General features: G+C 44.6%; 1 protein-coding gene and 1 long non-coding RNA gene across 9 annotated transcripts in view; one reads left to right on the top strand and one right to left on the bottom strand.

Annotated features, from left to right (window-relative positions):
- The window catches only part of KIAA1958, an 80,233-nt gene that overhangs the window by 36,646 nt on the left and 18,394 nt on the right, over nucleotides 1–25,193 (top strand). For 3 of the 8 annotated variants that reach the window (XM_081176386.1, XM_081176387.1, XM_081176388.1), the window contains exon 3: nucleotides 7,416–11,954. The exons of 4 other annotated variants lie outside the window; for them this stretch is intronic. In XM_081176386.1, the coding sequence (XP_081032512.1) occupies nucleotides 7,416–8,461 (1,046 nt within the window). In that variant the 3' untranslated portion in view covers nucleotides 8,462–11,954. Of the gene's footprint in view, nucleotides 1–7,415; nucleotides 11,955–25,193 lie in introns of those variants that run through there. One more of the 8 variants, XM_081176392.1, reaches the window with a different exon arrangement.
- Nucleotides 1–25,193, bottom strand: part of LOC308577107 — a 134,469-nt gene that overhangs the window by 29,092 nt on the left and 80,184 nt on the right. The gene's annotated exons all lie outside the window — the stretch shown is intronic.

A 25,193-nucleotide genomic window follows, 5' to 3' on the forward strand; every position in this document is an offset into this window, starting at 1 on the left:
ATCATACCTGGTTAAGGGCCAGCAAATTCTGGTGAAGGTTATTTCTAAACTCAGAACCTGTCACTCAACAAACTCCAGATCCCTAAACCATGTCTAGTGGCTATATAACTCCAAGAGCATATATTATATTTGCTAATGTTGGAAGAGTTGATGAGACTCTTAGTTCATAATAGCATAATAGCCTCATTGCAGGCTGTCATTCACTTTCCTCATGCAAGAATTAAGAAACCCATAATCCATGTGACTTATGTTGTGACAAGCGCTGCTATAATAATTGGATGACTGTCTAGACATAGACAGGAGGCTGTTTTGGTATGGTATGTTGGCAGTCAAAATTCTGCCGACATGGAAAGTTCTAATTGTTGAGTGTGTGTGTTACCTACCCTGAAGAATGGTCACTCTGAGTGGCTTAAACTGGAGTTCCTTTATTCTATACTGAACTCATTCATTCATTCAATCAATCATTTAGTATTTGCATTATTTTTACTTATTTTTGTAGAAGTAATTTTCTGAAGACTGGCACAATATAGCCTCTGAAAATCTGTGATTGTAATGATCACATTGTGGCTGATCAATTTCATGTTGCTATAGCAGATTACTCCCCCACCCCCAATGTAACTAGGTGGCATTTGCCAGTGATGTGGGAAGTTGTGCAGGTTTCTTCTGAAACTAATGTGTTTGAAGCTTCAGGATCAATGTCTTATATAGAGACGGTGACATCAGCGATGAAAGAGACATTTACAGAACAATCCTGCACATGTTTACTCAGATGTTAACCCCATTGAGCTCAATGTCCTATGTGTGTTTACATGGGCATGCACTGAATTCAAGTGTATAGAATTGCAGGGGTTCAGCACATTCTTATGCATGTTTACTTGGAAGTATGTCACAATGTGTTCATTGGGGTTAACCCCTAGGTGAGAGTGCATAGTATCAGAATCTTACAGTACAGAAATCGGAACATTCCATTGTCAAAGGTACACTGGTATTATTATTATTATTATTATTATTATTATTATTATTATTATTATTATTATTATTATTTTATTATTTTTATTTTATTATTATTATTAGTAGTAGTAGTAGTATACTGCCCTATACCCTTAGGTCTCAGGGCGGTTCACAACATAAAATCACAATATAAAACACAAAATACATAATAAAAACAAAAACAACCCAATAATCCCCCTCAACACATTTTAAAAGGGCATTAGATGCCAATCAGCTAAAGGCCTGGTTAAAGAGGAATGTTTTTGCCAGGCATCTAAAGGTGTGTACAGTGGTACCTCGGGTTACAGACATTCAGGTTACAGATGCTTCAGGTTACAGACTCTGCTAACCCAGAAATAGTACCCCGGGTTAAGAACTTTGCTTCAGGATGAGAACAGAAATTATGCTCTGGCGGTGCGGCAGCAGCGGGAGGCTCCATTAGCTAAAGTGGTGCTTCAGGTTAAGAACAGTTTCAGGTTAAGAACGGACCTCCAGAACAAATTAAGTTCTTAACCCGAGGTACCACTGTAATGAAGGCGCCAGCCAAACCTCCCTGAGCCTCCACAAATGGGCCCATTCTGGGTGGCCGCCGTCTGGATCTCTCAAGGAGGAGGCACACAAAGAAGGACCTCAGAGGATGATCTCAGGGTCCAGATTGGCTCATATGGAAAGAGGCGGTCCTTGAGGTATTGCGGTCCTGAGCCATTTAGAATGAATGAAACAGGGCAAAGTCACGGGCAGGATGGAGACAGCACAAAGAAGGGGCATAACTGGCACCACATCTCACCCTTTTAATCCACACAGATGCCCCCGTTGATGCCTTAATCTTGCACCAGCCCTAGGCCTGGTGCAAAAAAAAAAAAATCCCTCCTATTGACTTTGGTGGTGGGGGGGAATTGTATCCATGATAGCCCTGCCACATCACCATGACAGAGCATAGGATATAGTGTAACTCAGCCTTCAACAACATGGAGCCCTTGGTATCTTTGGACTACAATCCCCATCAACCCCAGCCAACATGACCAATGATTGGGGGTGATGGAAGCTGCAGTCCAGCAAAACCAGGAGAACATCAGGAGGTAGCTCCACTCATAACCACATCATGCTACCACCAGAATATAAACCTGTCACTGGTAGACCATGGCCATATCCACACCATACATTGAAAGCACTCACCTACCACTTTAATAGTCCTGTAATTCCAAATCTAGCCTCGTCAGGTGCAACATGCTCTCCTTCCATCTCACAAAACAACTGAGCACCCAAGTCCAGGGACCGTGTGTTTCAGCTGTTTGCTGTTGTTCATTATTCTCTCTCTGTCTCCCTTTGCATTCCACAGGCCACTCTCCCACAGGGGCAGGATCTGCCCTACACCCCCTTTCTGTGCTGACCACAAGGGAGACCCACCCCATGACAAGTAGCGGTGACCTCTGTGGGGGGGTTGTGACCTACCTGCTCCTGGTAGGCTCCTGCACCCTTGAAAATCTCTTTATGACAGGCAGTTATGCAACAGGTGAAGGTGTTCCTAGCATGGAGCTTGTGCTAAAAATGGACCTGCTGTCTGTTGAGCACGGAAATCCTGCTGGGGCAACTGGTTGGCAACTCTCCCTGTGTATCTTTCTGGTTCACAATCTTCTCCAACCTGGATACTGTTCAATAAAGGCATTGGCAATGTCACCTGCATTATTTTGTTGACAGATCACTATCTCCCACCCCCTCCTTGTGTGACCTAGTTCCAGCTAGACTCTAGGTGGGGCTTTTGATGGGCTCCATGGCTCCTCCACCTCCTCCACTCTGTTTACTCAGGTTTCCTAAACTGGGATGGAGGCTACTTAGTTTCAGGCCTACCTACTTTCAGGCTACCTAGGTGAAATGGGGAAGAGCCTCCACCGGGTGTCTTCTTCTTCTTTGGTGACCACTCATAGCTGAATAAGACAGCCTTCCATGAATATGGTCTTAACAGTCTTCCTGTAGGTGACTGTGGAGGCCAGTTCTGGATCCACACGTCCTTCCACAGTGGGGACATAGGTTTCTGGGCAGGAACTGATCACAGTGAGGGTTTGCCAAACGTGCCTTCCTGTTAGCTCGTTTCCGCCTTTCGTCCTGAGTTTGTGCTTCTTCAAAGTTCACAACGCCTTTGGTGAAGGCTCTTCTCCAATTGGAGCGCTGACAGACTAGTGATTCCCAGTTGTTGGTGTTTAAACTACATTTTTTAAAAAAGATTTGCCTCGAGAGCATCTTTAAACCTCTTTTGTTGCCCACCGGCATAACGCTTACCATTCTTAAGTTTGGAACAGAGTATTGCTTTGGAAGACGGTAATCAGGCATCCGAACAACATGACCAGTCCAATGAAGTTGATGTTGAAGAATCATTGCTTCGACACCAGTGATCTCTGCTTCTTCTAGTACACTGGCATTTGTTCACCTGTCTTCCCAAGTGATATGGGATAAGGCAGTCAGCTGCAGGTGAAGGGGTGGAGAGCATAGGAGCCAATTCCTAGGGGCTGAGGTCCCTTCACCCCCAATAAAATATTTGAGGGGGTCAGGGTCCGCCCCCCCCAAATTGATGGACATTGCATTCAAATGGTGTGGGTACACCACATCATATGATTAATTATGTGGTGTGGGGCTTACCTGGGCACCACCCAATATTTTATTCAAATCAGTGCCTTTGCTGAGCACTGGAGACAATACAGGTTTCCTTTACCGCATCTAAAACCAAACCAAAACCTGGAAAACATTATTTTATATATATTTCAAACAGATACGGAATCATACAGCAGAAAGAGGGAGGACATGGATACATAATAATACAGAGAGCCTCTTTTGCATTGAAAATAGGACAATAAAACTCCTCAAGCCATTTAGTCACAGCCCTTGATCATAATTCATTTGCATGGGCTAATTTCATTTTAGAAAACATTTAGTCCTTGTCACAGTGATCAACATTAAATATGATGTCGTGTCAAAACAGCTGACATGCAAATTGTATGCCTGTCAGCATTTCGCAATGAGCATGAAGTCAGCTGCACACACACACACACACACACACACACACACACACACACCTCTTTCTTGCTGGGGAAACCAGGGCACTTGAAGAGCAAGTCAGAATGGTCTTTCTTCTTTCATAACATCACCTTTGTGGGAGTTGATCTGCAGTGCACACACTTCACTGGCACATGAAGAATATATCAGAGCGAGGTGGAGGAAGGTATATGGTTGCCACTAGTCACTACCCAGTGGTGTTTCTTGATCCTTGTTATTGCTGAAATAAGTCTTCCTTGATCTCTTAGTTGTATGGGGGTGGGGAGAGGATGCACCTCATCTCCTGCATCCCATACGACTGGAGACTCCAAAACACTGCTTCCTCCTCCTCCTCCTCCTCCTCCTCTTGCAGCCTCTATTGGGCCAAGTTCTTTTGGTGTGAGATTAGACCAACATACTGCAGCCTTTATCAGACAGAGCAGAGAAATAGCTAATGGACCATCACTTTTGATGTGACAGGTGCACATTTAGTACATATAGCCTGCACTCTTTCCTTCAACAATGCACTGTTGTTTCAGGGGAGGGGTTTTTAACCTTTCCCCCATGATGCAGTCCTAATCAAAACTGTCTCCTTATTATGGAATCTTCAACCAAGGGCTAACAGCAGCTTCCGTTGGCATAGTCTGACCCCCTCCTTTGGTAATCCTCACAGAACTCTAGCCCAATGGTTGCCATTAATTTGATTTTGAATTGATTTTAGAATGAATTGATTTTAGAATACAGTTCAATTAATTGATTGTGATTTTATGTAAACTGTGTTACTTTTATTGTTGTTAGCCGCTCTGAGCCCGTCTTCAGCTGGGGAGGACGGGATATAAATAAAATAAAATAATAATAATAATAATAATAATAATTATTATTATTATTATTATTATTATTATTATTGCCAGCTCCTAGTGGCTGCTGAGGTTCCTTCGCCTCCCCCATAAAATATTTGAGGCCTCCCAAGTTGATTTGCATTGCTACTTAAATGGTGCGTGTGCATCACCTCTTGTGATCAATTATGTGGGGTGGGGCTTATCTACCCCCCTTTTTTTATTCAAGTTGGCACCCTTAGTAGCTTCTTTTGTTTTTTTGCAAGGGGGGGAAACAAATAAGGTTAAACACCCCTTCCTGTGTGCTGCGTTCCCAGTCTTAGTTGTAGTAATAGTAGTTAAAGTATCAATGAAAAGCCCTTTCACAATGTAATCATCATACAGTTATAATACAGTAACAAACACACACCGAAACTCATATTCTCTCAATGGTTTGCATGTTAAAGAACAGAGTTCATGATCAAAGGAAATGGAATCTGTTAACAATTTATATGAAAAGAGAATTAAACATATGAGCTGGCTTGGATTATTTACTTCTATAAATCCCAGTTATGATCCTAATCTGGGGCCAAGGTTGCTGACAGATGAATGTATGTTTAAGCGAATATGAAGAATGAAGGGGATACATGTTCTGGAAAAAAAGCTGGAAGTGTAATTTATAATGGTTTTTACTTTTTGCTGGTTTATAATGGTTTTTACTTATTGCGGGTTTTAACTTGGCTAGGATTCATGATTGAGGGATGTGCTATAAATCTTATCAGAAAGACCCAAACTTTTCAGCCCCCTGGCTTCACTGAAGTTGATTTTCTGGGAGGTATAGAACATGGAACTTCTCCCCCCCACACACATGTTACACTCAATTTTATTTATACAAAATGCCTTGAGTGAAAAGAAGAAAACAATTGCTAGTCAGTCCCTCTTGCCAGGTGGTCAGGCAAGGTGGTCAATTGGCATTCTTAGCACTGTTGGCCTGCATTTTCTACAGCCCTTTCTTGTTGTTTTCCTTTGCAAAACACATGTTCTGCAGGAACTTGGGTTCAGCCCCCTTCAGAGATTCATATCTATTTGATCTGGGTTTCTTATTGCCCGTTTCTGTGCCACTTGCGAGACTGGTTACGTGTGGTGTGGTTCTTGGACTTAGCCATGACTTAAACCTGAACCTCCGCCACGGTTCAGACCAAAACCGGAAGAGTCTGACATAGAACTTCTTTATTATTTGGAGACCCAGGTCACATTTTAAGAGACTGAAATCAATCAAAACAAAACTATTCCTTTCTAAAGGTATGGAGAGGTGATGATGTTGAAGTCACATGACGTCAGCCTGCTTCAGATTGGGTCTTCTCCTATTCTGGTCAATTTTCAGATTCTCACTTAAATCTAGTTATCCACATTTCCACATCAGTTTGACATAGATAGATAGATAGATAGATAGATAGATGATAGATAGATAGATAGATAGATAGATAGATAGATAGATAGATAGATAGATAGATAGATACAGTAGATAGATGATAGATAGTCCTCATGAAAATTCACCAGCATTTTAGTGCATTCTCCTAATAGGCATCTTTTTGTATGCACTTTTGCTTAAGATTCATATTTTTGCAATGCACTTTTGCCTGATATGATGCATTTTGTAAGTTATTTTCAGCAATATATGCATTTCTATACACACTTGTACATTTTTGTACACATTATTTGGCTAGAGAACTGCATTGCAAAATTTGGGAAATTGTGGATTTTGAAGGATGGCTGTGTTTTAGTTCATGCATTTTTGGGGAGGAAGTGTGAATTAGGTAGGTTTGCCTTTAAATGTAAATTCAGTTGGATTTCTCCCCCATCTCTACCTGCGGGCTTCCAGATGTAGTTAGACTCCCATCAGCTCCAACCAGCATGGTCAATGTCAGGGATGTTGGGAGTTGGATCCCTGTAGCATCTGGAGGGCTTAAGATTTCCCATCCCTGCTGTAGACGTATCACTATATTTTTGCCACTTGTAGCAAACTGCACAGCAATTAAAACATTTTGCTCTGTGTACGTCAACATACTGTATTGCACAAATATGTATTATGCTGAAAGAGACATCTGATTTACCACGCTGAAAAGTGCATTTCATTAAAAGTGTTTTCGATGTATTAAATGTGGCTTTAGTTTTGTGTTGTTGTTGGAACCAGCACAACCTCTGGTTTCACAAATGAAATAGTTTGAGAATGGGGGTTACCTTTCTTAATTGGGCGTCTGCACAGAACAGTGGAGAGTTTTTCTATTTTCTAGCTTCTTCCAAAATGCAGACCAACTCAAATCTCATATTCCGCGCCTATTACAAATCTCCCTGCACAAAAAATGTGAGCCAGTGACTAGCTGGTTTCTCATATCCTTAATAACATCATTTGTGAAACTGAAGTTGGCTTTCCAAACATGGCAGGTATGTAATACGTAATACCCTTGCGATCTTTGTGAACATTAATTTCCCCCCTTTTGTTTAAAGGAAAATTTAAATCTGAGAAAAAAGCGTTATCTCCTAAACTCATTCCGTTCCCATCTCTTCTTTTGCCTCTCCCAGACCAAGATGAGAGAGCTGCAGAACTGAGCAGAGAGCAAAATGAGAAAACCATTCGCAGTACCCAGACAGCCCTCCGAAACTTCAGGGAGTTTCTCATCTCTAAGTATCCCTCAGAAACCCGGGAGATCTACATCATTCCTTGCAAAGAGCTGGATGCTTACTTAGCATCGTTCTTTGTCGATGCCCGGCAGAAGGATGGTTCGGAATACGAGCCAAATAGTTTGGCCAATTACCAATGTGGGCTGGAGAGGTATCTCAAGGAGCACCGATACGGATACAGCATTACCAGGGACAAGGAATTCAAGAGGTCTCAAGAAGCCCTGAAGCAGAAGCAGATAGAGCTGAGGTGCAAAGGGAAAGGAAACAAGCCACACAAGTCCATGAAGCTTACCTTTGCAGATGAGCTTATCTTACGCAAGAGAGGCCTACTGAGCCGATACAACCCCGAGGGACTGCTGAACCTCGTCTGGCTTAACAACACCAAGGCGTTTGGCCATTGTACCGGCTTCCATGGCTCCACCCTCAAATGGGGGGACATTAGGCTTCGGGTGACAGAGACAGGGCTGGAATATTTGGAATGGATGGGTCAAGACAGCGGTGATGGGAGCACTAAAACCAAGAGGACAGGCACGGACTCCAGAGTGTACGCAACGCAACACGCTCCGCAGACCTGCCCCGTGCAAGACTACAAGGAGTACGCCCAAAGGCGCCCCCCTGCAATGCGATATGAGGACGCTCCATTCTACTTGTCCATCAAGCCGGTTGTTAACCTAGCTGCACTTCATTGGTACAATTGCCAAGCCCTAGGTAAAAATAAGCTGGCCAAGATGGTCAAGACGATGTGCGAGAAGGGGAACATCCCTGGTAGGAAGACCAACTTCAGCGTGTACCAGAGCTGCAGCACACTCTCCGAAGCTCAAAGCAACCAGCTGGTTCTGATTTGCAACAACTTAAGCCAGCAGGCTGCTCAGTCCATGGCGAGCCACTCTGGCTCTGGCAACTTCATCGTGTCTGCATCTTATGACTCTTCTTCAGACACGGCTTGAGAGGACTCGAGATGAGAACATGTTGTGTTTGAAGCTGTGGGTCTGTGCCCAGGGACACACCTCAGTTGTGATTCTACACGGCTACCCTCCTGATTCACCTTTCCCCAGTGTTAATTCACTTTATTAAAACAAATAATATATAAATATATATATATTCTTTTTACAAAGATGTGAATAGAAATAGTTTAGTATAACTTATATAGTATTTATAGTGCTGATATGGCGGGGGGGGGGATGAAACCTACTTATAGGGTGCTAATATAATGGTAGATTTTCAAAAGGGGAAATAGTTTTCAGGCATATACAAGGCAGGCCATAGTCTTTAGGCAGAAGCAAGCAACACTACGCACTTAAGTCAGTTGTAACACAGCCATATCTTGAGAAGACCCTCTGTGAAGACAACATGGTTCACAAGTGGGAACTGAGCACTGGGGACACCGTGACCAATAGTGGTGCCCCAGAATGCTTTTCTGCACCTCCTGTTTATTGCCTTTGAGCTTGTGCAGAAGATGTTGTCATTAAATCATGTCCAAAATGCATCACTTGCACCTAAACATATTTGGTTTAAAAAAATAACAATAATGAGTGTATATTCCCCATGATGCTTCATGTCTTTTGAAAGTTTGCTTTAATATGACATGAATTCAGTATTATGTGTGGAGGGAAGAGAGATAATTTTCTATTTTCTTTCTTGCCGGCAAATATGGTTCTTTTCCAGCCTGATTTAAGGGGGAGAGAAGGAACAAAGAAAATGGGATGCAGCTTACTGGAGCATTTTCCTCTATTTTTCATTTGCTCCTTGTGTCTCAATCGTGCCAGCTTGGGGGGTGGAGAAGACATGATAATGATCAACAAACTGAAAAATAACAGTGGTCTTAAAGAAAAAGTATAATATTTATCCATATGCAAAAACAAGTGTCATGGCAAAAAAACAGACTTTTACACAAACAAACAATCTTAACTTTCCCTAGTTGAGAACCAGTGTTTTAGCACTTTTGTGAGAAGTCATTTTTAATATATATATATATACTGTCAAAGATTCAGCTGTAGCTGCTACACCAAGCAGCCACAATGCAAAACAGAATTATAAGGTTGCTTAAATTGTGGCCAGCATTTGTATTTCCTTGATAAAATACAGCAATAACAGCAAAAACAATGCCCCCCCCCAATCTTCCAGAAACCATGAAAAGCTGAGAGTACACCTCGCAAACCTCATTTTGTTGTTGTTTTAATTGGGCGGGGGGACTTCCTAGGGAATCAACATGAAAACAGAGAGACCTCCCTGCCCCTCTAAGTTCCAAGCACACTTCTTGTGTGATGCTCCATAGTAAACACACATGCTTTTTGGAGTCTTTGCCCTAGCTAGATCTCGAGAGAACTGGGTTTTCTTTTTCAAGGCTCAAGCACAGTTGTTCCCCAGCAGCAGGGTTTCCCTGCCATACAGTATATCAAGGGTAGCCAATGTGGGGCCCTCCATACGGTGTTGGGACTCCCAGATTGCATCATCGCCAGCCAGCATGGCCAATGACCAAGGATGATCAGAGTTGTAGTCTGGAAGCATCTTCCCATTACACTGGCTACCTCTGCAATACAGTCATACCTTGGAAGTTGAACGCCTTGCGACTCGAACGCTTTGGCTCCCGAACGCCGCAAACCCGGAAGCGAGTGTTCCGGTTTGCGAATGCTCTTTGGAACCCAAATGTCCAATGCTTGTTACACGGGTTCCGATTGGCTTCCTGCAGCCAATTGGAAGCCACACCTTGGTTTCCAAGCATTTTGGAAGTCGAATGGACTTCTGGAATGGATTCCGTTCAACTTCCGAGGTATGACTGTATGTGGTTCTTACGGATTGCCACACTACCAGTGTGTACAGAGGGCATCAGATTGAGGAAAGCTGATCTGGCCCCATATTCCATTATATACAACTCAGCACTAGGAAATCTGTAGCGGGGGGCCGGGGGGACTTTTGATCTATATGCCACATTTAATCCTCCTGGTGATTTGATTCTCCCATCACATATTTAGGAAATTTGCATTGTTTCATTACAGAACAATTTTCTATTGAGCGATTTTTTTATAGTATATTAAATCTCACACAGTAACATATGATCGGGGGGGGTGTCAACTTGAATAAAATATTGGGGGGCAGGTATGCATAATTGATCATTAGACATGGCACATGCACACCATTTGAATGGCAATGCTCATCAACTTTGAGGGGGGACAGGCCCCTCAAATATTTTATAGGGGGGGAGGGAGAAGGGATCTCAGCCCCTAGGAGTTGGCCCCTATGCATCTGATGTTTTCTAACTCAAGAATAACCAATTATTCATCTGGGGCCTAAAAGCAGATCTGGAAGCCCTTTGTCTGTGCCTGATGTATGGGGCAGATGAAAGAGCAGATAGGACTTTTGCACCTTTAATTGCTGTGTAGAAGAGGGGATTTCAGCATCACAATCCGCCAAATTTTTCACTCTATAAGACGCACCAGACCACAAGACGCACCTAGTTTTTGGAGGAGGAAAACAAGAAAAAATATATTCTGAATCTCAGAAGCCAGAACAGCAAGAGGGATCAATGCGCAGTGAAAGCAGCAATCCCTCTTGCTCTTCTGGCTTCTGGGATAGCTGCGCAGCCTGCATCCGCTCCATAAGATGCACACACATTTCCCCTTACTTTTTAGGAGGGAAAAAGTGAGTCTTATAGAGCAAAAAATACGGTACTTAAGGTGCAATATCCCTGCCTACATTTTCATTTGGCCACCAGATTTTAACCAAGGCTATTATATAGTCTATGCCCATATTTCCATTCATAAGAGTTAAAATGTTTTCATGTTACAGGAGCCATTCCATACATTGCTACATCTCTCTTTGGGAGTTTATAATGCTCCAGCTTTGCTTGAGCACATTGCCCCTTAACTTGTAGCACTCTTATTGGTAGATGTCATCAACTTTAGTACAGAACTTTAGTACAGAGCCCATTTGTGAAGAGATTAGTTTGTGCAGCAAAATATACTTCCCCTCTTCCCTCGACTGCTGAGAATATGGAAGTTGGTTGTCCTTGTTTTCTTCTAACCAATTCCCTGTTCCAAGTGAAGCCAACTTTTTTAGCAGCAAGGTTGTTTTGGAGGGGGAGGGGAGGAGTAATTTGCTTCTAAAAAAAATGAATAAATCTCTGTCTTGCCAAAAAATAAAAAAATTCTATGCATTGTGTAATTCAGTGATGTTCCTGTTAAATATGCATGTTTTATCGATGCATTTGTGATCTTTGTAGGATTGTTAACCATTGCTGCTATAACCATTTATTGTAGTTAAGTGGGGGAAAACGGTACAGTTTACTGTGAGGGCTGTGCAAGTTAACAGTTTTATGTGTGACATTACAACTTGTATCTTTTTTATTTATATCTTTTTTAATCTGGAGCTCATACTAGTGCCTTCTGTAGAAGGAAAATATAATATGTTGTGGTTGATAAATCGTGCCAAATTTTCAAGTCATGCTGTTCTAAGGCATACAGTCTGTGACCAGGGCAAACAAATAGTTAATGTGTTATTTTGGGCCCAACTTTATATTGTTATTATTAATCATTTAAATAGCACTTTTAAAATGTCCTAGGTGGGTCACTATGATTCTCGTTATACAGTTGAGGAAACCGTGGCTTCCCAGAGTGCATCTAGATCAGTGTTTCCCAACCACTGTTCCGCGGCACACTAGTGTGCCGCGAGATGTTGCCTGGTGTGCCGCGAGATGTTGCCTGGAGGGAGGCGGGCGAGTTGGGCGGCGAGAGGCGGGGCGGCGGCGGCGAGGAGAGGCCGCCCAGCGCGGGGCTCTCGCCGTCTGCCTGCCTGGCTGCCTGCGAGCTCGGCGGGCAGCGCCTCCGTCCGCAGCGCCCGCCTCGCGGCTCTCATTCCCTGCCCCTGCCAAAGCTCACCCAGCCAAGCTGCGCTCTCCTTCCTGCCTCGCTTTGCTGCCTCCTCCCCCCCCCCACCCCCAAAGCTTGGAGGTTCCCCGGCAAGGGGGAGGGAAAAAAATTGAAACTTACACTTTCGTGCGTCCCTCCCGGCGTGACGCTGCGCGCTGACGTCACGGGGCTGTAATGGTGGTGTGCCTCGAGATTTTTTTCATCAAACAAGTGTGCCTTTGCCCAAAAAAGGTTGGGAAACACTGATCTAGATGACAGACTTTAACTGGTTTAGCAGTCATTTCTTCTTCCCATGGAACCCAAAAAATCTATTGTAACTGTGAGAGGGGATGCCAAGGATATAAAGGAGAATTCTCAGCTATTCACAGTCTAAGGTTTTAGTGAAACTTTGGCCCTGGGAAAGACTACCTTTTATCTTTACCAAGATAGTTCCTAACAAAATTTCGTAAACCCTTCCCCCACAGTGTTGCAGTGTATTTTATGGGAGGTACAACATCATTTAAAGAATGTCATCTCACCAAGCGAGTTGGTCACTAACAAGCTCTCAGTTTTGCAAATGGAAACCAGATAAGCAGTTGAGGTCTTTTCCCTAAATGAAATAACATAAAAGTGGGAAAAAAATGTTAGGTGCTTGATGGCAAAGGATTCTTGGCTGATGAAACAGGAAGTTGCTAACTGAGGAACTCTGGATCCCGGTTAGTTACATGATTTTGTGGAATTCTTTATCTGATTATTTATTAAGCTTCACGGAGGGACAGCCACATCTCCACAGTAGTGCACCTGCTTTGCATTCAGAAGGCACCAAGTTCAATCCCTGGCAGCTTCAGATAGGTCTAGGAGAGTCTCCTTGTCTGAGATGCTGCAGGGCCATTGCCAGTTAGTGTGGTCCAGGGATGGGGAACATGTGGCCTTCCAGATGTTGGATTCCAATTCCCATCAGCCCCAGGCAGCATGTCCAATGGTCAGGGATTATGGGAGTTGTAGTCCAAAGGAACATAGGTTTCCCATCCTTGGTGTAGACCAGACACCCCCAAACTTGGCCCTTCAGCTGTTTTGGGACTACAATTCCCATCATCCATGTCCACTGGTCCTGTTAGCTAGGGATGATGGGAGTTGTAGTCCCAAAACAGCTGGAGGACCGAGTCTGGGGATGCCTGGTATAGACACTACCAACCTAGATGGGCTAATGGTCTGTTTTGGTATAAGGCCATTTCCTATATTCCTGGAACAGGTAAGGTAAAGGACGCAGGTGACGCTGTGGTCTAAACCACTGAGCCTCTTGGGCTTGCCTATCAGAAGGTCGGCAGTTCGAATCCCCGCAGCGGGGGTGAGCTCCTGTTGCTCTATCCCCGCTCCTGCGAACCTAGCAGTTCGAAAGCATGCCAGTGCAAGTAGATAAATAAGTACCACTGTGGCGGGAAGGTAAAGGTGTTTCCGTGTGCTCTGGTTTCTGTCACGGTGTCCCGTTGTGCCAGAAGTGGTTTAGTCATGCTGGCCACATGACCCAAAAAGCCGTCTGCAGACAAACACCAGCTCCCTCAGCCTGAAAGTGAGATGAGCGCCACAATCCCACAGTTGCCTTTGACTGGACGTAACTGTCCAGGGGTCCCTTTACCTTTTATTCCTGGAATAGAATGATCATTTGTATAACAAATTAATAGTGAAGCTATAATTCGGAGAGCAATACCTTCAGATGAAAGACTTGCAAATTACTTAATTATTTTCATGATGACCTCGTTCTGATTTTTTTTTTTAAAGCTAATTGCAAAGGCTAGAAGAATGCAACGAAGGACCCTCCGGACCAGTGTTTTATTGCAGGTGTCTGCTGCAACATGTTCTTGACACAACAATAGCACACTAGTGATGGATTTGTTCTACTTTAGTTAGTTCTGCAACACTTCCTGAATGCTATCACGTTATTGCTGTCTAAAGCGGCTATAGCACAACGAAAGCAGAACGAAACCAAAGTAGAACATTTGTTGGATAAAACGTTATGGGATTTCAGCAGGAAGTCGGGGATATACACAAAATGGAAATGAATCAGCGTGGCAGCCCCAAGAACGAACAACAGGATTTCCTGCCCAAGTGTAGCCACAAAGATAGCGCAGGCAAGATGGACCTGGTATGCTGCTTGCCATTAAGCACACACATAAGGCAGGGAAAATAGCCGTGCCAAACACCACCTTCACACTATGCATGACTCTATCACTGTGCCATTGAGAGCGTGCTCACTTATGGCTTATGTGTGTGGTATGGAAGCTGCACTACCCAGGACAGGATGGGGTTGTGCAGGGTTGTTAAGGCAGCAGAGAGCATTGTTGGCTGCCCACTCTCCACCTTAGAGCAGATTTATGCCACAAGGTGCCATAGGAAGGCACTGGACATAGTAAAAGATCCATCACATCCTGGTCACTGTCTCTTCGAGCTCCTGCCGTCGGGACGGAGATACAGGATGATGAAGACAAGAACGAGCCGTCTTAAGAACAGCTTCTTCTCCAGAGCGATCTCGGCCCTGAATGGGAAGCCCGGACTTTGAAAGTCATCTAATCTCCCTTGCTGTATTATACTGTATTGTTTAATTAGTGTTTTTATGGAGCAGTCAAGTAATTTCGTTGTCCCCGAAGGGGGCAATGACAATAAAGATATTATTATTATTATTATTATTATTATTATTATTATTATTATTATTATTATTATGTTCCATCCAAAAGCTTATCCAGCTCATGCAGGAATCACTAGGAGTTACTTGCTAAAACGGGAGTTTTATGAAGTGCAAAAGCTCCTGGTCACAAGCTTCTCAAGGTGATGTGCAGTAAAAACAGCAGAAAACACTTTAGAAATAGGTAAAAGCACCCCCCCCAATAAAACCCACCCCAAATACTTTAAAAACGAATGCATGGATGGCATATTGCACTTGCTGCGTGAGAGCAGACCAGCTCTGCCTGTTGAGAATTTTGAAGGCTTCTCCGCTGTCAAATGGCAGTCAAATATGCAGAACGTAAGGAGCATATTTGCTTCTCTCTCTCTTGAGGCTAATTTCCCCTGCTCCTATCCCTTTTAATACTTAGGGGAAAGCAGCTGCCAAGGAAAGAGATTAAAGGTAGGCTGGCAATCAGATCCTCTGCATGTTTGGCTTTGAGCACTATCACCTCCAGCTTCCTTGGCATGCTAGTAGAGGAGTTACCATCAGACACAAGTGGCAACTCACAATACATGACTGATGGGATGCATTCAACCCAGTATATGATAAATTGCGCAAGCCTATTTTAATTCAATAATTTTCTTCTCTCCTCCCCCCCCACCTTTTTAATGGAAATATGTATCTGTGACAACGCAATGATAGCAAAGCACAGAAGGTCCACTTTGTCTCACCGTGGTCCATGCTAATTGCAATCTGATTATAAGAGGCGAGGTGGTTGACTCTGATCGTCAGAATGGCTTTAGGATAGATTCAGGGGAGGTTCCTGAAATGTCCCATTCCTAGCCAGTTCTGTGCTGCTCAACTGTTTTGCGCAACATTACTGTGCAAACTGAACTATGGTGCAGCAGAGACCGCAACGCACATTGCTGCACCAGCGCAAAAAAATGTGGTGCAAAAAAACCTTGCAGAAGTAACACAACGGCACCTTCTGTGAGATGCAGAAACAGCAATTGAAGACCTGCATACTTGCATGGTGACTTGGTGGTGTAAGCCCACTGGTCTATCCCTTCAAATAAAATAAAAGGGATCTCAAAAGGACTTGAACCTTGAGAAGAAGGGAAGTGCCCCCCGAGTGTCCTAGATTACAGCTCCCTGCTACCCCAGATAATTGGCAATGCAAGCTGGGGTTGACAGAACTTGGGACTCCAATGACTGGGGTGCACCAGGTTGAAGAAGGGTAAAGGGACCCCTGACCATTAGGTCCAGTCGTCACCGACTCTGGGGTTGCGGCGCTCATCTCGCTTTACTGGCTGAGGGAGCCGGCGTACAGCTTCCAGGTCATGTGGCCAGCATGACTAAGCCGCTTCTGGCCAACCAGAGCAGCGCACGGAAACGCCGTTTACCTTCCCACCGGAGCAGTACCTATTTATCTACTTGCACTTTGACATGCTTTCAAACTGCTAGGTTGGCAGGAGCTGGGACCGAGCAACGGGAGCTCACCCCGTTGCGGAGATTTGAACCGCCGACCTTCTGATCGACAAGCTCTAGGCTCTGTGGTTTAACCCACGGTGCCACCCGCGTCCTGCACCAGGTTAGGGAAGACTTTTAAAATAGATATTTCAGTTCTGAAATAATGAATTGTTTCTTTGAGTTTACTCTGTCTTATCTGATGATTGATTTGGGCAGGGAGCTGCACAACTTGTCCTGGTTCTGTAGAGGAGCCCACAGAGCAAGGCAATCAGCCCAGTACGGAGGCAGACCAGTGGTTCCTTCTAGCTCAGTATTGTCTATACTGACTGGCAGCAGCTTGCCAGAGTTTGAGGCCAGGGTGTCTCCTGTCCCTGCTTGCAGTTGCCAAGGATTGAACCTGGGACCTTTTCAATGCAAAGCAGATGCTCTACCTCTGAGCTATGGCCCTTCCTTTATATACTGTATTTTTTGCTCTATAGGACGCACCGGACCATAGGAGGGGGAGAACAGGGGGGGGAATTCTCCCCCCCCTGCTCAGACCCCTTCAGCGAAGTGGCAGGAGAAATGGAGCCCCTTCCATTTCTCCTCCCGCTTCGCTGAAGGGGCGCTGCGCAGAGAGGGAAAACTGTGCAGCGCCTCTCCAGTGAAGCGAAGCCTGGAGAGCAAGAGGGATCGGTGTGCATCTACCCCTCTCACTCTCCAGGCTTCAGGCAGCTATCTGCAAGCCTTCGGAGTGCAGCGGGAACTCCTGCTGCGCTCTGAAGACTTGCGGATAGCTGCCTGAAGCCCCCAGAGCACAGCAGGAGTTCCCGCTGTGGTCCGGGGGCTTCAGCGAAAGCAACGCGAAGCCTCCGGAGCGCGGGGGGAGCTCTCCCTCTGCGCTTTGGAGGTTTCACATTGCTATCGCTGAAGCCAAGGAGCCTGCATTCACGCCATAGGACGCACACACATTTCCCCTTAATTTTTGGAGGGGGAAAAGTGCGTCCTATAGAGTGAAAAATACGGTAAGAATGGGCCAGGTGGCCAAACAGTTTGACTTTTGTCTAAGGTAGCTTCCTATGTGCTAGAGAAATTCTGAAGCTGAGTGGCATTCAGTTCAGCAGGTCACAAATCTGCAAAAGTGAATTTGCTTCCAGTTGTTCCTGGGTTTATTTTCAGCTCCTTTTGCAATCTGGAAGGTGGAAAGAGTCTAAGATAAACCTTAAAACATCAGTTGTCTGCAGTGAATTTTTCTTTAGGAGAACAGTTGGGGCCAGAGACACCAGATTGCAGGGTGGGGAGGAGACACATTCCAACATCTTGATGTCATGAGCATGAACATCATGCCTCCCTCCCTAAGCCAGGCAGAAACTTTCCGGGCTTTGGGAAGAAGGTGCCAAGGCTCTGAGAGGATGCTGGAGCCCTCTTGCTGGGTATATGTATGCCCTGAGACCTGAAATGCATGTTACAGCTTACCACAGGGATGCTACTGAAATCTGACAGCTACAATGAACTATTCAACCCCAGCCATAATGCAATGTATCAATACCACAAAGCAACTTGTGAGATTCCACATGACTCTCAGTGGCCACCTAGACAGCAGAGTAGAATTGGGTGTGGCATGGAGACTCAACTCTGATCAGTGTTGTGGTTAGTTCTGTGTGTTGCAGCTAGGGAACAGCTGGTTTCAAACAATGCCAACATTTATCTGGGGCTGTCAAATTCATATGTGAATGCCATCATTTGCCACATTTTGAAGATTCACCATGGCACGTTGAAGGTCGGAAGTGGCAATTCAGCTACGGCGCTCCAGCGTGCACGCAATGCGTATGGTGAAAAAAAGACACGTATAGCCACTTCAAATGTGATGTTTTGTGCTCCCAATCCACAGTGTTCCATGTGACGCTCAGCTCTCTAAATGCTAAATTTGTTACAAAAGAAAAGGCACCTGCTGTTAAATCTGATAGCAAACAGGGACATCTGCATGGTGAAGGAAATTTGGGGCACTCTGGGGATTCAAACGAGCTCCCTTCCCTCAACTTGTATTGGTTGAGAAATATCCGTGACCCCTTAAAATCCTGATGCAAATTGTGTGCAATTTAGTAGGAAAACAGGGAAGAGCTCTATACACAGAAAAAGTGAAAGTTTTTTTTAATAAAAAAGTAGATTACTCATTTATGCAGGCAATTATATGATTCTCAAAAGAAAAATGTAGTTGTGTTTTAATTTGATTTTTTTTAAAAGTGAGAGCTTGTATTTTACAACGGCCAATTCTGGTGTTTTAGTGGGGAAAAACATTTAATGTCATTGTTTACTGCCCATGATTGTATTAAAAAGTTTCATAAATGACTTTTTGAAAGGTTAATTTCATTGGATGTACACTGTTTACAACTGCTGAGTGGCATTTTATCATTTTAAAATATGTGTGAGTAGAGTAATGCTCTGGTGTGCCAGTAATGCTCAAAAGGCTCTGCTCTTTATCTAATTTGTATTGCACTCTTCTTCCCTATAATTTGGGCTCGCATAGACTCCCAAGGCTTGAGGGTGGGGCAAGGCAGGTGGAAAAAGCATTGTCTTATGATCAGCAGAAACTCTCTCTCCCCTCAGTTGGTCCTCGAGTTATTATTATTATTATTATGAGAGAGGGAGAGAAACACCCTATCCACTTTCTCCACACAGTGCGTAACTGTATACGCCTCTGTCATGTTGCCTGCTTAAGTCTGCTAAGTGTCCCACTGGAGGTAAAGGCCAGCTAACACCAGCTATTTCTGACTTCCTTCCCTAGTCCTGAGGCTGAACAGCGTAGGGACAAGGATGCCATCAAATCAATAACAGCAACAACTCTCCTCCGAGGCTAATGGCTTCCTAACTTTAAAGCGCAGCAGAAGCACAATAGAAAGCTGCTAAGGACCTTTGGCTACCCAGACCCCCAGGCCATTGTGACATAAGGTTTACAGGTTGTACAGGCCTAGTTTTGCACGTGGAAAACCCAGGTTCAAATCCATGGTCATCTATGACCCTTACTGGATAACCAGGGATAGTCCATCTTTCTCAGCCTATGTTTTGGGCTGGGAGGACAAAACACCACTCTTGAGTTCTCTGGAAGAAAGAAGGGCTGCAAATGCAATAACATCACAGATCCAAGTCTGCAGGCCTAAGGCAAGGCAGACAGGCAAAAAGACAAATCATATAGAGGCTCCAACAGGAGTCTTTCCCTTTGCCTGTGTTGTGTCTACAGCGTGCTTCAAAACCACGGGCAAATTCTTTCCCTGTGATTAAAGAAAGCAGCAGGCTTTGCAGAAAACAGTTCATTAAGTTAGCATGCCACCCTACCTAGGCACAGATAGAATACTGCGGCTAATGGCATGTGTAGCTAACACAGAATTAATTGACCATCTCAGTGGATTGCTTTCAGAAAGAAACTCTCAGCACCATGAGCCTAAACCTAAACACATCAAAAAGAAAAGCCACTCACACAACCAGATTAGCATGTTGGTGATATGGGCAGGGTGGAATTTGTGCAAAGTTCATTAGTATGTGATGAAACAGCTATGTGATGGGCACTGCCATGTGACCTTTCGCATGACATGGACCAGTAAATATGGGCTGCATGCAGGGCTAAGCCAAGGCTGCCACACCTGGAGAGCCAGTGTGGTGTAGTGGTTAAGAGCAGTAGTCACGTAATCTGGGGAACCGGGTTCGCGTCTCCACTCCTCCACATGCAGCTGCTGGGTGACCTTGGGCCAGTCACACTTCTCTGAAGTCTCTCAGCCCCACTCACCTCACAGGGTGTTTGTTGTGGGGGAGGAAGGGAAAGGAGATTGTTAGCCGCTTTGAGACTCCTGAAGGGGAGTGAATGGCGGGCTATCAAATCCAAACTACTGCTACTACTACTACTACTACTACTACTACTACTCTTCTTCTTCTTCTTCTTCTTCTTCTTCTTCTTCTTCTTCTTCTTCTTCTTCTTCTTCTTCTTCTGGAACTACCCCTGGAGTGTTCATTCTCAGTGGCGTAGCGTGGGTTGTCAGCACCCGGGGCAAGGCAAGTAATTTGCGCCCCCTAACCCGTGGATTTGCGCCCCCTAACCCGTGGATTTGCACCCCCTAACCCTAACCCCCAGATGTTGCGCCCGGTGTGGTCGCCCCCCCCTGCACCCCCCACTCTACGCCACTGTTCATTCTCCAACCCAGGAATGGGGTCCTTGCAGCTACTTAGTGGCAAAGCCCAGTATCTGAGGCTATGTGTCTCTAAATACCAGTTGCAGGGAAGCACAAGTGAGGAGACTGCAATCACACTCAGGCCCTGGTTGGACACTGTGAGTACAGGATGCTGGACTAGATGGGCCTTTGGCCTGATCCTGCAGGCTAGTCTTCCATTGTTACTTCTAGCCCCTTCCTCCAGCATCGGTGACATCCAGGTCTTATTGCGAAGTTGGCTATGTCCTAGTCACCAAGAAAACTGCACCCATCAGGGACTTAGCTGTTGGGCTCTTTTCTTCATGGTTTCCCAGTTTCTCAAGGCAGCACCATGGTTTGAGTATTAGGCTTGGTTTTCCAACTCTCTGTCCACCCTCCTCTTATTCTGACCTATCAAATAGCTTGGGCTTTTGTGTCAGGGATGGGGAACCTTGTCATACATTTGGAGGAAGAACTTAAACACGTTGCAGAGTTCCCCCCAAATAGACCAGAGGCAATTTCATCCAATAGAGTTTTTACTGGTGCTCAAGGCAAATAAGCATAATGGTCACAAATCCAATACATTCAGGATTGGCACAGTCCATAGAAATCCAGTTGCAGCGGACTTAACAAACTTGCAAGAACTTATAATAAGTCCAAAACCTTAACACTAAGCATACTATGTACAGAACACCAGACCAGAACAAAAGAGAGACAGAAAGAGAAAGTGAGTGAAACCCAGGCTGCTTCTGGCCTCCTGTTATAGTCAGCATGACCCTGCAGAAGAGATAACAGAACCAGTTTAAAGCAGCTGTACTCAGCTTCTCAGAAGGAATAACCGAAACAATAACCTTCTTTCACGCAGAGGAGAAAAACTTCCAGTGGCTTCCTGAATCCTCCTGTATTAATCAGAATAGGAAAGATCTCTACACATCAGATCAGAACTTTCTTCACTAAGAAATGCAAACTCCAGATATTGCTGCACTACATCTCCCATCATCCTTGACCTTTGGATTGGACTGATAGGAATTGGAGTCTAAGAACATCTGGAGAGCCATGGATTCTCCACCCTTGCTGTAAGAGCATGAAATGCCTCACGTGAAAACCAGTGTGGTGTTGTGGTTAGTGTTAGACCGACCCCAGGGAGAACTAAGTTCAAGTCCCCCATCATCTGCAAAACCTATTGGGTAATAGCCACCCCATGATTTTCTCTCAGGCTCACAAGGACTGTTTTTTTCTGAAGGTAAAAGACATAGAGGCCTTATGTGCTACTCTAAGCTCTTTATGGGAAAGGTGGAATAAAAATCTGATAATCTGAGTACAGAGCAGCCACTGAAAGTGTACTCTGTGTTCTTAAGTGGTATAGAGATGGTACACACATCAGCCATAAACTATGATGACACACCAGTCTTTAAAACTAACCCACTTCCTCTCCTGCTGTTATGGAAGTTTCAGAGCCTCCCTGTCTTCAAATGACTTCATTTTAACTCACCTCAAAGTAGCTCAAGCTCTGGCACGCTGCCTCTTCAGATATGATCAAGGGAGTGACTCTCGTGATGCAGACCAGAGCAAAATTCTCACTGCAGTTGGAAAGGAACCCTTGTTTTGCTTTATAATTCTTGCCAAGAACAAATGAAACTTGGCTGCTTTCCCTGGAAAGGCGTGTGGGGTTTTAATAAAGAAGAACTAATGGTTTTCTCACCCCGTCTCTTTCTCCCCTGTTTGTATTATTATTGCGCATATTAATATTATAATTACAGATAGTAACATTAATAGGAGCTGCTTTGTAGCACACTGGGAGGAATACTTTGAAAACAGAAAACAAATGCAAGTTTCTACAGCATTTTCACATGAAATCAGATCAGAATTTCATTTTTTTAATTAAGTCAGTTTCTGTATTTGGCCTGATATAACCTTATGAACAACCACTAATTCTATTATGCTCTTAATTGAGTTATGTTCCTGTTGTTGAGTACAGCGCTCTTTCTCTTTTTTTCATGTACCATGAACCACTGTAGATCTGGACCCCATGCAAATCACTGCCAGTGCTTTAGCTACTCGGGGGAAAGCATTTTAACCTGTGATAAATTCTTACTGTGATGCAGTTTTATTTATTTATTTATTACTGGGACTGGTAAACAGAGGAAGACTTTAAGGGCACCTCCAAACTGTAGCTATTTTTGGGTGGGATTCAATCACATACCAGGAATAAAACTGCTAGCACTTATTCAAAACAAAACAGGGTTTGATACGGTTTAGAATTGGATGGGGGCCCCCCACGTGTTGAGATACTTTTGTTGCAGGGGGTGGGACTAGAACAGGGGTCAGCAAACTTTTTCAGCAGAGGGCTAGTCCGCTGTCCCTCAGACCTTGTGGGGGGCCAGACTATATTTTTTGGGGAAATATGAATGAATTCCTATGCCCCACAAATAACCCAGAGATGCATTTTAAATAAAAGCACATACTCTACTCATGTAAAAACACCAGGCATTTTAAATAAAATAATAATAATAATAATTTATTATTTGTACCCCGCCCATCTGGCTGGGTTTCCCCAGCCACTCTGGGCGGCTTCCATAGAAACCAAAAACACATTAAAATATCATACATTAAAAACTTCCCTGAACAGTGCTGCCTTAAGATGTCTTCTGAATGTCAGGTAGTTGTCCATCACCTTGACATCCGATGGGAGGGCGTTCCACAGGGCGGACGCCACTACCGAAAAGGCCCTCTGCCTGGTTCCCTGTAGCTTTGCTTCTCGCAATGAGGGAACCGCCAGAAGGCCCTCGGCGCTGGACCTCAGCATCCGGGCAGAACGATGGGGGTGGAGACGCTCCTTCAGGTATACTGGGCCGAGGCCATTTAGGGCTTTAAAGGTCAACACCAGCACTTTGAATTGTGCTCGGAAACGTACTGGGAGCCAATGTAGGTCTTTCAAGACCGGTGTTATGTGGTCTCGGTGGCTGCCCCCAGTCACCAGTCTAGCTGCCGCATTCTGGATTAGCTGTAGTTTCCGAGTCACCTTCAAAGGTAGCCCCACATAGAGCGCATTGCAGTGGTCCAAGCAGGAGATAACTAGAGCATGCACCACTCTGGTGAGACAGTCTGCAGGCAGGTAGGGTCTTAGCCTGCGTACCAGGTGGAGTTGGTAGATAGCTGCCCTGGATACAGAATTAACCTGCGCCTCCATGGCAGCTGTGAGTCCAAAATGACCCCCAGGCTACGCACCTGGTCCTTCAGGGGCACAGTTACCCCATTCAGGACCAGGGAGTCCTCCACACCAGCCCGCCCCCTGTCCCCCAAGAACAGTACTTCTGTCTTGTCAGGATTCAACCTCAATCCATTAGCAGCCATCCATCCTCCAACCGCCTCCAGGCACTCACACAGGACCTTCACCGCCTTCACTGGTTCTGATAAAAGAACACATTCTACTCATGTAAAAACACGCTGATTCCCGGACCGTCCGCAGGCCGGATTCAGAAGGTGATTGGGCCGGATCCAGCCCCTGGGCCTTAGTTTGCCTATCCATGGAATAGATGACTCTTGTGGCCCCTTTCAACTCTACAATTCTACGATTCTAAGTTTGTGTGTTTACAATCGATTGGTAGCACTTGTGGAACTAATCTGTTTCCCCAAAGAATCAAATTTTTCGCAATAAGGAAAATGACGCAGAAATGCTCTGGATATGTAACGAAGCCAATTGCCACAACACAGGAGACTAGCCTGGCTTAATTAGCTTGTGACTCTTGTAGACCCAGGGATTAGAAGTGTCAGGCACACAATTTAGCACCCCAAGCCTTAATTAAATTCTGACACTTGTTGGGTCGGGAGATTATGGTGCCCTGGGCCCCCACTAACTCACATCAGTATAAAGCATACAGTGGTACCTTGGGTTACATATGCTTCAGGTTACACACACTTCAGGTTACAGACTCCGCTAACCCAGAAATAGTACCTCGGGTTAAGAACTTTGCTTCAGGATGAGAACAGAAATCGTGCTCCAGCGGTGCAGCAGCAGCAGGAGGCCCCATTAGCTAAAGTGGTGCTTCAAGTTAAGAACAGTTTCAGGTTGAGAACAGACCTCCGGAACGAATTAAGTACTTAATTAAGAACGAATTAAGTACGGTACCCGAGGTACCACTGTATTTGAAAGTATAGCGTATGCAATAAAATTGCAGTGCAGCGATAAAAAGATACTGCTCTTTCAAAAGAGTTATTAAGAGCCATTTCCCAATTCATGAGTTATCTTTCAGCATATATACACATTGCAACATCACTGCACATTTGCTATTCTGGCTTTCTCATGGTAGCTGCAGTCCAGTGTCCAAGGATCTGTGGTAGTGAGTCTTAGGCAGTGCTTTTTTTCTGGGGGACGCAAGGGTACGCACATCCCTAAACTTTTTGTGAATCTAAGTTTGGCCTCATTGAGAGGCAGTAATTCAATATGAGTAAGAAAATGAGAGTACCCCTAAACATTTTTTAAAGAAAAAAATAGCACTGGTCTTAAGTATGCTTAATTGTCCACTCAGCTGAATGTGAAAACAAC

Source organism: Podarcis bocagei (genome assembly GCF_964188305.1).
Source record: "Podarcis bocagei genome assembly, chromosome: 17".
NCBI classification, from domain to species: Eukaryota; Metazoa; Chordata; class Lepidosauria; order Squamata; family Lacertidae; genus Podarcis; species Podarcis bocagei.